This window comes from Hemitrygon akajei, chromosome 19, assembly GCF_048418815.1.
Source record: "Hemitrygon akajei chromosome 19, sHemAka1.3, whole genome shotgun sequence".
In the NCBI taxonomy this organism is placed as follows: Eukaryota; Metazoa; Chordata; class Chondrichthyes; order Myliobatiformes; family Dasyatidae; genus Hemitrygon; species Hemitrygon akajei.
The window spans coordinates 68,590,279-68,605,159 of record NC_133142.1 but is presented as its reverse complement, the minus strand read 5'-3'; the positions used below and the strand labels follow the sequence as shown (position 1 = coordinate 68,605,159).

Genomic DNA, 14,881 nt, shown 5'->3' with positions numbered 1-14,881 from the left:
GCAATAATTTATATTGACTGAAACTTAGTTTTCAAGTTCAAGTTTATTTATCATTCAACCATATATGAATATAGCCAAGTGAAATAACGTTCCTCTGGGGCTAAAGTACAAAATGTCATGCACATATCACAAATAGCTCACATGGTTATGAATTCAGTAAAACATACAGACACAAAGTAAACAAATAATATAGCCCAAGTGCCTGAGTGGCAAGACTGTAGATTGTTTGTTCTTCCACTGAGTAACAGTTGCAGGGAAGCACTGGGTGAACACAAGAAGGCAGCACAATAACAACGATAAAAACAAAGCAACACACGCAAAATGCTGGTGGAACTCATCCGGTCAGGCAGCACCTATGGAAATGAATCGACAGTCCATGTTTTGGGCTGAGACCTTTCATCAGGATTCACTGTACATTTACAGAGCACCATTTCTGATCTCAAGATGTCCCAAACTGATCTAGAATCAGTTATCACATATGACGATCTCAATCAGGAGCAGAGCAAGAGCACTGGGCCCTGCAAATCTGCTTTGCCATTCACCAACATGATTCGGTTATAATTTCAGCTCCACCTTGATCTCCGCTCACAATAACTTTGACCCCTAGTGATAGTATCTTTCACTTCTAGCTTGTCACCCCTGCTTTAAAGCCTTCAACTAATCTCCTTCCATCTCCCTTGAAATGAAGAGTTCCTAAGATTTTGTCTTTATGAGGAAAAGAAAGTTATTTTATCTGTCTTGAATGGATTACCCCTCATTTTTAAACAATGACCTCTAGTTCTAGGTTCTCACAATGGGAAATAATCCCTGCTTGTCCACCCTGTTAAGACACATCAAGTCTTAATAGGCCAGGCAGAATCTATGGAAAAGAGTACAGTTGACATTTCTGGCCAAGACCCTTTGGAGAAGTGTCACATGCTACACACCACAATAATGCCAGCTTGGATAGATCAACTTGGATTTCTACACCTTCCCATTCCACATAATCCCTGGCACCATACCTACACTCCTCCCGTCCCCATACTCCCTGGCATCATTCGTACACCCCTCCTATCCCACATACTCCCTGGCATCATTCGTACACCCCTCCTATCCCACATACTCCCTGGCACCATTCCCACCCCCACCTCCTACCCCCAAATACTCCTTGGCAGCACAATTGTCCATTCCAGGCACCTCCCACTCTCTGAAAATGATTTTGCCTTGTACATATCCTTTAACCCTTTCAGCTATATCTCTCTCACCTTACAGCTATGTCCTCTAGTATGTGATGTTCTATCCTGGGAAAAAGACTCTATGTACCCTATCTCTGTCTCTTGTAATTTTATAAACTTCTATTGTCTCCCCTTGTATATGTATTGTATATGGTTGTATATGGTGACATATATGTACTTGGATAATAAATTTACTTTGAACTTTGAACTCATTCATTCAGTGCCTTTTATAGAAGGAGGCAGCCATCTGCTGGTTTGTACTTTCCTCTGTTTGCCCTACCCTCATATGAGGTGAGGAAAATACCCTGTTGCCCCATTTACGGAAGGAAAGCTCACACAGACATTCTGTTGAAAGATCTTAACCTGAAATGTTAAATGTGTTTCTTTCTGTCCAGATGCTGCCTGACCTTCTGAATCTCTCCAGCATGTTCTCTTTTATGTTAGATTTCCAGCATCTACAAATTTTTCCCTTTTGATTTCTGTGAAACTTGGATGAAACATTTTTGGTCATTCCACTTGAGTCGTGCTCATGCTTTCTATTTTGAGAAAAAAGACACAGGAGCAGAATTAGGCCATGCAGCCCTTCAAGGCTGTTCTATCATTTGATGATGGCTGATTTATATTCTCTCTCAACCTCATTCTGGTGTTGCAACAACATAATTGCACTCAAAATCAGAAAGAGCAAGGAACTAATTGTGGACTTCAGAAAGAGGAAGTCAGGAGAACACATGCCAATCCGCATCAAGGGGTCACCAGTGGAAAGGCTGAACAATTTCAAGTTCTTGGGTGTCAACATCTCTGAATATCTATCCTTGATATATTGATGCAATTCCTGTTTGAAGAAAGTGTGTCTGTGGCTTTACTTCATTAGAAGTTTGAGGTGATTTGGTACGTCACCAAAGACTCTAGCAAATTTCTACTTATGTACCGTGGAGAGCATCTGGTATTGAGGTACCAATGCACAGGGTCAGGAAAAAAGCTGCAGAGGGTTGTAAACTGAATCATCTCCATCGTGAACACCAGCCTCCCCAGCATCGAGGACATCTTCAAAAGGCAATATCCATCATTAACAACCCCCACCATGCTATCTTCTCATAACTACTATCAGGGATGAGGTACAGGAGCCTAAAGACAAACGCTCAACATTTTAAGAACTTCTTTCCCTCTGCCATCAGATTTCTTATCAGGCCATTAACCCATGAACCTCATTATTTTGCTCTCTTTTTACAATATTCATTTGTTTCTTTTATATTTCTTATTGCAACTTATAGTGCTTTTCTGCTGCTGCAAAACAACACATTTCACAATATATCGTATCTCAGTGATAATTAACCTGATTCCGATTCCGCCTTCGTCCCACAAATTTTCACACCCTTGCTGATCATGGAACCATCTCTGCTAGATTGCTTCTTGTATTTTCTGACCATGACATTTTAAGGACAATCAATGGAATGCACGTTAGGAAAGGCTAACTGTCATCTCGGATAGTTACTCTGCTTAAAGATTGTTTTGCTCAGGGGGGCTTCCGGGAGTGGTGGTCACCCTGTGGTATAGACTGTTTTATAGACGGTAGTAACCATATTTTAATTTGAGTATACTTACTGTCTTGTAAATATCAATTGTCTGTACCTTTGTGTATATGTGTTGTAAATACACTTTTATAGTTTTGTAAAAAAGAGATTGTTCTGCTACTTGAGGTTTGTCCATAATTCAAGGTAGGTAAAATTTATTTAGAGGTACAGCACAGAATCTGCCCTTCGAGCCATGCAGCTCTGCAACCCCTGATTTAACCCCAGCCCCAGCCGATCTGGGGTCTAATCACAAGACAATTTACAAAGACTAATTGAAAGTGCCTGAACGGCAGACAGAATCAAAATCAAATTCACCCCACTTTCAGTAAACTTGCCTCAGGATCTTTTTGAAGTTTTACATAAAAAAACATTTGGCAGAAAACTATGGATATGTTAGAAAATTAGCACAGATGAATTTCTAGGCCAGTGCTTGTATTCCACAATGACTAATTCTTATTCATTGTATTGCAGGGGTATCAAATCCAGCAAGAATCCAGAAAAATGTTAAAAATGTTGTAAAAGGGAGGTACAATGTGTATGCACTTGGCTTTGGTTATGATGTTAAATTCAGCTTTCTGGAGAAATTGGCTCTGGAAAATAATGGAATAGCACGGCGGATTTATGAGGATTCGGATGCTACCTTACAGCTCCAGGTGAGATGAATACTAGATAAAGTGTTATCCTGCTTGCTTTTGTCCAGAACATCTTCAAACTGGCTCGTACAATTACGCAAAGACTTCACCATAAGTGCAGTGGAAAATGCATTAATGCTCCTGGACTGGATTTCCACTGCAATTTCAGCATGCTTGTGGTGTGGAGAGAATGCTTCCTGTGGTGGGGAGAGTAGTCTAGGATCAGAGGGCACAGCTTCAGAATAGAGAAGCATCCCTTTAGAACAGAGATGAGGAGGAATTTCTTCACCCAGAAGGTGATGAAACTGTGGAATCCATTGCCATAGATGGCTGTGGAAACCAGGTCATTCAGTATATTTAAAAGTGTTGGATGGTAGTTTCTTGATTAGCAGAGACATCAAGGGTTAGCAGGAGAGGGTAAAAGAAATGAGCATTTATGATGAAGGGTTTTGGCCCGAAACATTGTCACTACCTCCTCCCATAGATGCTGTCTGGCCTGCTGAGTTCTGCCAGCATTTTGTGTTTTTATTGAGCATTTTATTTGTTTAGAGGAAATATGCAGTAGAGTAGCTGGTGCCTCATGTTTTGTAAATTAAAATTAAAGATTAAACATTAACTTTATTTGTCACATGTACATTGAAACTTATATGAAATGTGTCATTGTCAAACCAACAAGGATTGTGCCAGGCAGCCCATAAGCATCGCCACAATTTGGCTGCCAATATAGCAAATCATTGTAAATGCTTTAAGTCTTGTGGCGTGTTGATATAATCCAAATAACCATGAAGTATATAATGGATGATAATGATCTTCAGATTTATTTTGTTGCATTAAAAACATGAATTATCCCGGAAATGTAAGCTCATAGGACCATAAGACATCGGTGCAGAATGTAACCATTCAGCCCATCAAGTCTGCTCTGCCATTCTATCAGCGCTGATTTATTATCCCCCAAACCCCATTCTCCAGCATCTTTCCCATAAGCTTTGAAACCCTGACTAATCAAGAGCCTATCAACCTCTGCGTTAAATATACCCAATGACTTGGGCTCCACAGCTTTTCTGTTTTGTTTCATCATGTGGCAGCCAAGAAGCTACATACGTAACTGCTGTTGAAGCAGAACAAGGCCTTGTGACCTCTTAAACTTGCTCTTCTTGTCAATACTGCTGATCCAGTGTTTGCCTTAGCTCCACCTTACTGTCTCATAATTCTTGACTTCCCTTTAGATCAAAAATCTGTCTATCTGAGTATAGAATTTCCAAAGTCCATACCCCACTGTGGGAAGAAATTCCTCTTTATCTCCATCTCAAATGAAGGAATAAATGATCTCTTATTCAAAATGTTTCCCCAGCTACAGATTTCACCCCAAGTCCACGTCCCCCCATTCCTACACCCACACCCATGGAAAATATCATATCAGCATCGACTTACCAAGTCTCCTTAGGAAACTGCATGTTTCAGACTGATTCATTTTTATCTCCCCGTGTCCCATATGAACTAACCCAACCTGCTCAACCTTTTCTACCGAAAGCAGACTTTATCCAAAGAATCAATCTAATGAACCGTATCCAAACTACTTCCAATACAAGGACAGTGAAATTGCAATAATCCAGAATAATCCAGTGCTGGAAGAAGACATTTTCCTCATTATTGGATGCTACTTCTATTAATACTCACACAGGTTTTTATTTCATCCTATTTTGTTACACAGCAATAAAATGCCCAGTGAATCTGGTGACTTTAAGTTGAGCAGGAACTATACAAGCATTCTGACCCTGGTTCCCATCAGAAAACTACTCAATTCCTTACATTTGCTGTTCCAGATGCAGGCTTCAGTTCAAACTCCCTGTTTGACTGCACAACCTGCTTGTACTCTTAAACACAAGAGATTCTGCACATGCTGGAAATCCAGAGTAACACACACAAAATGCTGGAGGAAACCATCAGATCATGAAAGGAATAAAGAGCCAAACTTTGAAGCCAAGACATTTCATCAAGTCCAAAACATCAACTCTATTTCTTTCCATAAATACTATCTAACCTGTTGAGTTCCTCCAGCGTTTTGTGTGTGTATAATCCGGCTTGTCCTATTGATCCGTGATAACATCTTAGACTAAACAATGAGCCAGCAGCCTGCACATCAGGATTTCCAAGCACAGGGATGCCAGATTATCAGTGATTAATTGTACATTTCGAAAACAGTATGCAGAACTATAAAAATGTCTATTGCTGAAGTTTAAAAATTGCTCTGCAGCAGAACTTCCTTACTTTTAATTTTCATTCCTTTTTACTTCCTAGTTCCATGCTGTTTTTGCAAGCAGGCTCTCAACATGACACTTTTTTGCAACATTTTTGCCTGTTCACCCAACCCATCAGTATCCATTCACCGAATGTATCAGTGTCCATTCACCTAACCCATCGGTGTCCATTCACCTAACCCATCAGGGCCCAGTCACCTAACCCATCGGTATCCGTTCACCTAACCCATCAGTGCCCGTTCACCTATCCCATCAGTGCCCGTTCACCTATCCCATCAGTGCCCGTTCACCTATCCCATCAGTGCCCATTCACCTAACCCATCAGTGCCTGTTCACCTATCCCATCAGTGCCCATTCACCTATCCCATCAGTGCCCGTTCACCTATCCCATCAGTGCCCGTTCACCTAACCCATCAGTGCCTGTTGACCTAACCCAGCAGTGCCCATTTATACTTAGTAGCCTTTCATTTAATCATCAGCCTCAAAGCCTCAGGACTACTAAGTGAGCTTGGCAGCTTAAATTTAGTAGGAAAATTTTGCAAATCCTCAATATCAGGAATTACTAGTTTTACAAGTACAATTTTACCTCTTTGGCTCAACTGGAATTTGTGAGTTGTAGACTTGTTGATATTTTAATTATTGAAGAAATATGCTAAACTATGTAAATATTTCTTCTTCACAGGGTTTTTATGATGAAGTGGCAAACCCCTTGCTTCTGGATATTGAACTGCAATACCCAGGGAATGCCATTTCAGAATTAACTCAAACCAGTTTCAGACAGTATTACCATGGATCTGAAATTGTTGTGTGTGGCAGGATTTCAGACAGTTCCCTGGAATCACTCACAACAGACGTTGTGGCTCAGACCGTAAGTACTTATCATTAATTGTTCCAATTTCTTTACTGATATGCAAATCCTTCAATATGGTGCATTAAGTGGATAATTAGCCCATTGATCCAGCAGTAGTTAAGAAGGCAAAAGGTACCATATTTGCAAATGGTTGGAATTTAAAAATAGGGATGTTGTGTTACTGTTTTACAGGGTATTTGTTGGGCCTCATCTGGAACACTGATTTCAGGTTTGGTCCTTAAAAATTAACATTGGGGCCAGTACAAAGGAGGCTAATTCCTGGAATGAGAAGTTTGTGCTACCAAGAGGTACTGGGCCTGCCTTCTTTGGAGTTTAGAACAAAGAGGTGTGATGAGCAAACCAAGCTAAGATGGGGTCCAGAGCTGACCCCCCTGTGAACTATGCTGCTAATGAGAGAGAGAGCAGAAGTGGGGGAGGCATCCCGTGCAGATGAGAGAGAGAGAGAGAGAGAGAGACTTGATTTAATATTATGGCTCCCTGGCTGATTGTTTACCTTTGCTCCAAGGACACCTTCTTTGCCTGCTTGTTAGATTCTTGCAGAGACAGCAAGGTGGGACTGGCCTGATGGAGGGCTGATGCCCTGCAGAGGAGAGATAAAAAGCAGTTCTGCGAAGACACAAGCAGGCACACCACGGGACACTGAAAGAGCGTTGTGCATCCACGTGAAGGTGGGGGTTTGGAGGATCGATTCGGGGGAAATCGATCAGTGGCTCACAGTGTGTGAAGGCAGACTGGTGGGGACTTGTTTGTGTGTCCAACCTTGCCTCGGTGACAGGTCCACCACTGAAGAACAGTCGTACGGGGGTCACAGTCAGTGACCATAACAGGACAGGAAGATAACGGAAGGTTCGACGGCAACTGCATCACCTCTCGCTCTCTCTCGCTCTCTCTCTCCAACATTACACCAGAACCACCTCAACCTAAACTGAACTCTTCACCATCGTAAGACTATCCATTTATCCCTAGACTTTAAAAGAGTTTGGTTTTGATTCCTATTTCCACACTTCTGCATATATCATTGCTAACTTTTCATATATTTGCATTTTATAGTACTGTATTACTTAGTCTACTAATAAACACTATTAGTTATAGTAATAAGGCAGCATACATGAGGTTTAGGAAGCAAGGATCAGATGGGTCTATTGAGGAATATATGGTTGCAAGAAAGGAGCTTAAGAAGGGGCTGAGGAGAGCAAGAAGGGGGCATGAGAAGGCCTTGGCGAGTAGGGTAAAGGAAAACCCCAAGGCATTCTTCAATTATGTGAAGAACAAAAGGATGGCAGGAGTGAAGGTAGGACTGATTAGAGATAAAAGTGGGAAGATGTGCCTGGAGGCTGTGGAAGTGAGCTAGGTCCTCTATGAATACTTCTCTTCGGTATTCCCACTGAGTGGGAACTTGATGATGGTGAGGACAATATGAGTGAGGTTGATGTTCTGGTGCATGTTGATATTAAGGGAGAGGAGGTGTTGAAGTTGTTAAAATACATTAGGATGGATAAGTCCCCGGGGCCTGATGGAATATTCCCCAGGCTGCTCCACGAGGCAAGGGAAGAGATTGCTGAACCTCTGGCTAGAAACTTTATGTCCTTGTTGTCCATGGAAATGGTACCAGAGGATTAGAGGGAGGCGAGTGTTGTCCCCTTGTTCAAAAAAGGTAGTAGGGATAGTCCAGGTAATTATAGACCAGTGAGCCTTACGTCTGTGGTGGGAAAGCTGTTGGAAAAGATTCTTAGAGATAGGATCTATGGACATTTAGAGAATCATGGTCTGGTCAGGGCCAGTTGGCATGGCTTTGTAAAGGGCAAATCGTGCCTAACAAGCCTGATCGAGTTCTTTGAGGAGGTGACCAGGCATATAGATGAGGGTAGTGCAGTGGATGTGATCTACATGGATTTTAGTAAGGCATTTAACAAGGTTCCACACGGTAGGCTTATTCAGAAAATCAGAAGGCATGGGATCCAGGGAAGTTTGGCCAGGTGGATTCAGAATTGGTTTGCCTGCAGAAGGCAGAAGGTCGTGATGGAGGGAGTACATTCAGATTTGAGGGTTGTGTCTAGTGGTGTCCCATAAGGATCTGTTCTGGGACCTCTACTTTTTGTGATTTTTTTAATTATTAATGACCTGGATGTGGGGGTAGAAGGGTGGGTTGGCAAGTTTGCAGATGACACGAAGGTTGGTGGTGTTGTAGATAGTGTAGAGGATTGTTGAAGATTGCAGAGAGACATTGATAGGATGCAGAAGTGGGCTGAGAAGTGGCAGATAGAGTTCAACTCAGAGAAATGTGAGGTGGTACACTTTGGAAGGACAAACTCCAAGGCAGTGTACAAAGTAAATGGCAGGATACTTGGTAGTGTGGAGGAGCAGAGGGATCTGGGGGTACATGTCCACAGATCCCTGAAAGTTGCCTCACAGGTGGATAGGGTAGTTAAGAAAGCTTATGGGGTGTTAGCTTTCATAAGTCGAGGGATAGAGTTTAAGAGTCATGATGTAATGATGCAGCTCTATAAAACTCTGGTTAGGCCACACTTGGAGTACTGTGTCCAGTTCTATTCGCATCAGTATAAGAAGGATGTGGAAGCATTGGAAAGGGTACAGAGGAGATTTACCAGGATGCTGCCTGGTTTAGAGAGTATGGATTATGATCAGAGATTAAGGGAGCTAGGGCTTTACTCTTTGGAGAGGAGGATGAGAGGAGACATGATAGAGGTGTACAAGATATTAAGAGGAATCGACTGAGTGGACAGCCAGTGCCTCTTCCTCAGGGCAACACTGCTCAGTACAAGAGGACATGGCTTTAAGGTAAGGGGAGGGAAGCTCAAGGGGGATATTAGAGGAAGGTTTTTTTACTCAGAGAGTGGTTGGTGCATGGAATGCACTGCCTGAGTCAGCGGTGGAGGCAGATACACTAGTGAAGTTTAAGAGATTACTGGACAGGTATATGGAGGAATTTAAGGTGGGGGGTTATATGGGAGGCAGGGTTTGAGGGTCGGCACAACATTGTGGGCCAAAGGGACTGTAATATGCTGTACTATTCTATGTTCTAATACCAGACTCCAATGTGTATTCCATTTCTGCAGGTTTGGTAACCCAGTCACAGGGTACGTACCAAATTGGGGGCTCATCTGGGAGTTTGAATGTCAAATTGGGGGGCTGTTGAATTGATTGGGGTAAATTCCCTTATCTGATTTGGGTTGCGTGAAAAAAAAACATCAGGAATGGATGTCGATAAGTTTTTGGTGGAGCCAACCTCTGAGGCATTAGAGGATGCCAGGAGAGTGGAGCTGTTCAGTATTGCAAAAAAGTTGAATCTTTTGAAGGTGAAAACGTCAACAAGGAAGTCAGAGATGCAGAGAGCCATAGCCGATTATTATGTATCTACAGGGGTGTTTCAAGATAAGGAGTTGGAGTCGTTTCCCGAAAGTAAACCTAGCGAGTTTGAGATCCAACTGCAGATGGAAAAATTAAGGTTTGAGTCTGAGGAGAGGAAAAGAATGCAGCAGTATGAGTTTGAGTTGCAAGTAAAAGAGATGGAGGCAGAGAAGCACAGAGACAGAGTGGAAACAGAAAGATAGAAGAAAGGGAAAAAGAGGTAGTTTGAGCTGGCAAAGATAAAGGCATTGCAGGAAGGGGGACAGGCAGTAGACCCCACACGGGGGATCAAGGTGAGTCAGCAGATTAAGTTGGTACCCCCATTTGAGGAAACAGATGTCGATAGGTATTTTCTGCATTTTGAGAAAGTCGCTGTGAATCAGAACTGGCCGAAGGAGAAGTAGGCTGTTTTGTTACAGAGTGTTCTTAAGGGGAAGGCCCAGCAAGCCTATTTGGCATTGTCTGCGGATGAGGCTAAAGATTTATGAGTTGGTTCCAGAGGCATACCAGCAAAGTTTCCGGAATTTGAGGAAGCCGTAGGACCACACGAATTTAGAGTTTGCCCATGAGATGCAAATGTACTTTGAGCATTGGTGCACCTCGAAAGGGGCCAGTGAGGATCTTGACAAACTAAAGCAGTTGATGCTGATTGAGCAGTTTAAAAGCTGCATCCCTGAGGGTATGATGACGTACTTGGACGAGGAGGCAGAAACTCTGTCCGCAACTGCCAAGTTAGCAGACGAGTATGTCTTAACCAACAAGGTAAAGTTTTCTCCAAGTAAGAGCTACCAGAGGGGTAGTAGGGATGGTAGAGAGAGCCCACCAGCTAAGTCAGAGAGCAAGCCAGGGACTAGCAGAAAGGGTAAGGAGGATAAGAAGTAGTCTGGAGGGAAGTTCCCTAGTTTTACGTGTTATAATTGTGGGAAAGCTGGTCACATAGCATCTAAATGTTTTGCTCCCAAAAGAGATAAAGGAAAGGGAAAGGCGCCAACCCCGACTGCCTGCATTAAGCCGGCTGAAATGCCGCTAAGGGAGGAGGAGTCAAGCCGAGTTCAGGAAGGATGCAAGAAATTTATTTCGAATGGGTTGGGTATCTGTGAAGAAGGGGTCAACCCCAGTTCCAGTGAGAATCTGGAGAGACACTGTCACACGGGGGACAGAAGGCTGGACCCAAGTGCAGGGCACAGGCACTGAAGTACTAGGGGCAGAACAGGAATAACTAAAGGATAGAACTAGGTGGGGAGACCAGGGCATGCAAAAGAGACAAGGCATGCTAGGTAATCCTGGGGTTCAGAGAGAGTTCATGGCAAGGCTGGGTCCCGGATTCCGTGGCGAGGCTGGGTCCCGGATTCTGTGGCGAGGCTGGGTCCCAGAGAGCCCCCTGGGCAGCCATATAACTCCTGGGCAGAGCCACCTCCCAGGCAAGACACAGAACACCTGGGCAGGTGTGGGCACAACCCATAGGGGGCAAGGGGTAGGAAGGGGCAGAGACCTCAGGGTGGGCCACATACACCTGGGCAGGGCCACCTCCCAGGCAAGAGACAGGACACCTGGGCAGGTAGCAGACACAACCCATCAGAGGTGAGGGGTAGAAAGGGGACAGAATCCCCCCGCCAGGCAACAGCAGTCTGGCCTGCTACCTGACAGAGGCAAAGGATCAGAGGGGAACTTGGTCCAGGGTGACTCCAAGGCTGACTCACAGAACTTGAGGATGAAGCCGTGGGCCCTCCAAGCCAGGACGACCGGAACAAACAGAGACAATCGGACAAAACACCTCAGAACATGGCAAACCAGCTCATACAAGACAACCCATGAACAGGACAAAACAAGTTCAAAGCAACACACACACACCAACTAGTTCGTTAGTTAGTTCTCTCTCTCTCTCTCTCTCTCTCTCTCTCTCTCTCTCTCTCTCTCTCTCTCTCTCTCTCTCTCTCTCTCTCTCTTTCTTTTTTCTTCCCCCCACCGGCCACCACCTCGACCTAAACTGAACTGAACTCTTCCCCATCGTAAGACTATCTATTTACCCCTAGACTTTGAAAGAGCTTGGTTTTGATTCCTATTTCCACACTTCTGTATATAACATTGGTAACCTATTTTATATATTTGCATTTTATAGTATTGTATTACTTAGTTTACTAATAAACACTATTAGTTACAGTAATACCAGACTCCAACGTGTATTCCATTTCTGCTAGTTCGGTAGCCCGGTCACAGGGTACGTGACAGAGGAATAAGCTTATTCAAGCATATAAGATCCCAATGGAGCTTGACAGGGTGGATACTGGGATGTTTTCTCTGATGGGTGTGTCTCAAACAGGAGGGCAGAAATACAGGATAAGGGGTCGGTCATTTAAAACTAAGCTAGGTAGAAATTTCTTCTCACAGCGGGTGGCAAAGCTCTGGAATGATCCACCCAGTGTGGTGGAGGCCAGATCATTAGAAGTGCTTAAAGTGGAGGTGGATAAGTAGTTGATAAATCAGTGAACAGAGAGCTACTGAAAAAAATACCGTAGAAGAAGCAGGCAAAGACCAACTAGGATCATATTATATGGTGAGGCAGACCTACTGCTGCTCAGGTTGTCCTATGTTCTGTTTTTCCAGTGTTCCTGCAGTAGCTTCCCAATGATGTTTCTCCACTCTTATTATCTCCTTGTCCATAATCTCTTTCAATTGGTACCATAATGGGTTCTATTACTGCCATTTTACATTGGCAATCCATGTCCTTAATAGCATCCTAACCAAAATCTCCTAGCATCATGAAATAATAGAACACATTGAGCAACCAACCGATATGTGGTGCCAGGTGCAACACACTCCAAATGTTGGGCAAATCAGCAGGTCAGGCAGCATCCATGGAAATAAATAAACAGCCAATGTTTCAGGCCGAGACCCTTCATCGGGAAAGGAAGGGGGAAGATGCCAGGAAAAAAGGTGGGGGGTGGGGAAAGAGGATAGCCAGATGATGATAGGTGAAGCCAGGTGGGTGGGAAAGGTAAAGGGCTGGGAAGGGGGAATCGGATAGGACAGGAGAGTGGAGGAATGGGAAGAATGACAGGCAGATGGGAAGAGGTAAGAGGCCAGAGTGGGGAATAGGAAAAGAAGGAAGGGGAAGGGAAAAATAATTTTACCAGAAGGTGAAATTAATGTCATGCAAGCAGGTTGGAGGCTACACTGACGGAATACAAGGTGTTGCTCCTCCAGCCTGAGAGTTGCCTTATCGTGACAAAAGAAGAAGCCATGGACTGACATGTCAGGATGGGAATGGGAATAGGAATTAAAGTGGTTGGCCACTGGAAAATTCTGCTTTAGATGGATGGAGTGGTAGTGCTCAACAAAGCAGTCCCCCAATTTACTATGTGTTTCACCGATGTAGGGCAGGCTGCATCGGAAGCTGCTGCTGGCTTTTTGAAAGAGCTCCTCTATTAGTTCCTCTTTCCCTAGAGTTCAGGAAGCAACACATTTCCACACTTTTTGCAATTCTCTTTTGAGTTATAATTGTATCTGTTTCTAATATCTTTTCAGATCTTGAGAATGTAAACATTTTTCCTAATTTTTTTTGCCTATTGCTTTATATAAACAATTTGATATGGGAAAGAATTTCTCTTCACTTATGGTCTGAAACTCTTCCAACATTTTGAAAAACGTAATCACATTTCCTTAATATTCCGTGCTCTAAAGAGGACAGCTCTTGTTTCTCTAGGCTCTGTGATATCTGAAATCTCAGATTCTTGGTATCTATCTTGTAAAGGCTGTCTGCTACTTTGCTCAAAAAGCGAAGTAGGTCCAATCTGACAGTTTAGAAATAATATTGATATCAAGAGAAGTGGGAAACAGTGAAACAAAACAGAGGGTCTGGTCAGCAGGACAGGCAATATCTATGGGACAAAGGATAGAATTAAACATTTCAGACCTGTTGCCTTCTTCTAAACTGGAAATATGAAACAGCAAGCACATTTTAAGTAGCAGAGGTGGGTGAGAGGGGGAGGATTAAAGAGATCAGGTGATGGTGAGAACAAAGGGGAAGGCTGAAATGATAGAGATGGCACAAATACTGTTGACAGTCTCGAAGAAAATTTGGTGAATGTTCGTCATTCATAGCTAACCTGACCCCAAGGAGTGTGAACAGAAAGAGACAAGAGATGACAGGAAAGAGGGAAAAGCTGAGGCCAGAAAATAATGCTGGAATTGTCAGATGCAGAATGAAGCAGTTTCTGATGTACAGAGCACTGCTAAAATTCCTTGACAGCGCAGCAAGCAATCTGTGGGAAGAAAAAAATGGAGTTGATGGTAATTCTGACACTAAAGAGAAAGGCTGGATTATATTACTGAGACTTCAGCTGCAATGTAGCTAGACAGAAGATAAGAGCTGATCTTCAAAATTGCATTAGGCAGATGTGCTGACAGAAAATACTGTAATTTAACTTTTCTGCTAAAGACGTAGTTAGTTGCAAATATTGAGAGTATGTAATGGGACAAAGTGTAATTCTGTCTGTAATGTAACGAACTGTAATTCTGTATGTAATTGAACAAAGTGTAATTCTGTATGTAATTGAACAAAGGAATGAAAGGGTTATCATGCGAGGGACATTTGATGGTTCTGGGTCTGTATTCACTGGAATTCAGAAGGATGAGGGGGGATCTCATTGAAACCTTTCAAATGTTGATAGGCCTAGCCAGAGTAGAAGTGGAAAAGATGTTTCCCATGGTGGGAGAGTTTAAGACAAGAGGGCACAGCCTCAGGATAGAGGGGTGCCCTTTCAAAACAGAAATCAGGAGAAATTTCATTAGTGAAAGGGTGGTGAATTTGTGGAATTTATTGCCACATGCAGCTGTGGAGGCCAGGTCTTTGGGTGTATTTAAGGCAGAGATTGATAGGTTCTTGATTGGTCATGGCATCAAAGGCTACAGAGAGAAGGCCAGGAAGTGGGGTTGAGGAGGAGTTAAGAAAAGGATCAGCCATGGT

At 43.2% G+C, this 14,881-nt stretch overlaps 1 protein-coding gene across 5 annotated transcripts in view; it reads left to right on the top strand.

Moving 5' to 3' along the window:
- The window catches only part of LOC140742031 (inter-alpha-trypsin inhibitor heavy chain H3-like), a 148,168-nt gene that overhangs the window by 46,892 nt on the left and 86,395 nt on the right, over window positions 1-14,881 (top strand). For all 5 annotated transcript variants that reach the window (XM_073072726.1, XM_073072724.1, XM_073072725.1 and 2 more), the window contains exons 11-12: window positions 3,257-3,438; window positions 6,358-6,543. In XM_073072726.1, the coding sequence (XP_072928827.1) occupies window positions 3,257-3,438; window positions 6,358-6,543 (368 nt within the window). The remainder of the gene's footprint in view (window positions 1-3,256; window positions 3,439-6,357; window positions 6,544-14,881) is intronic.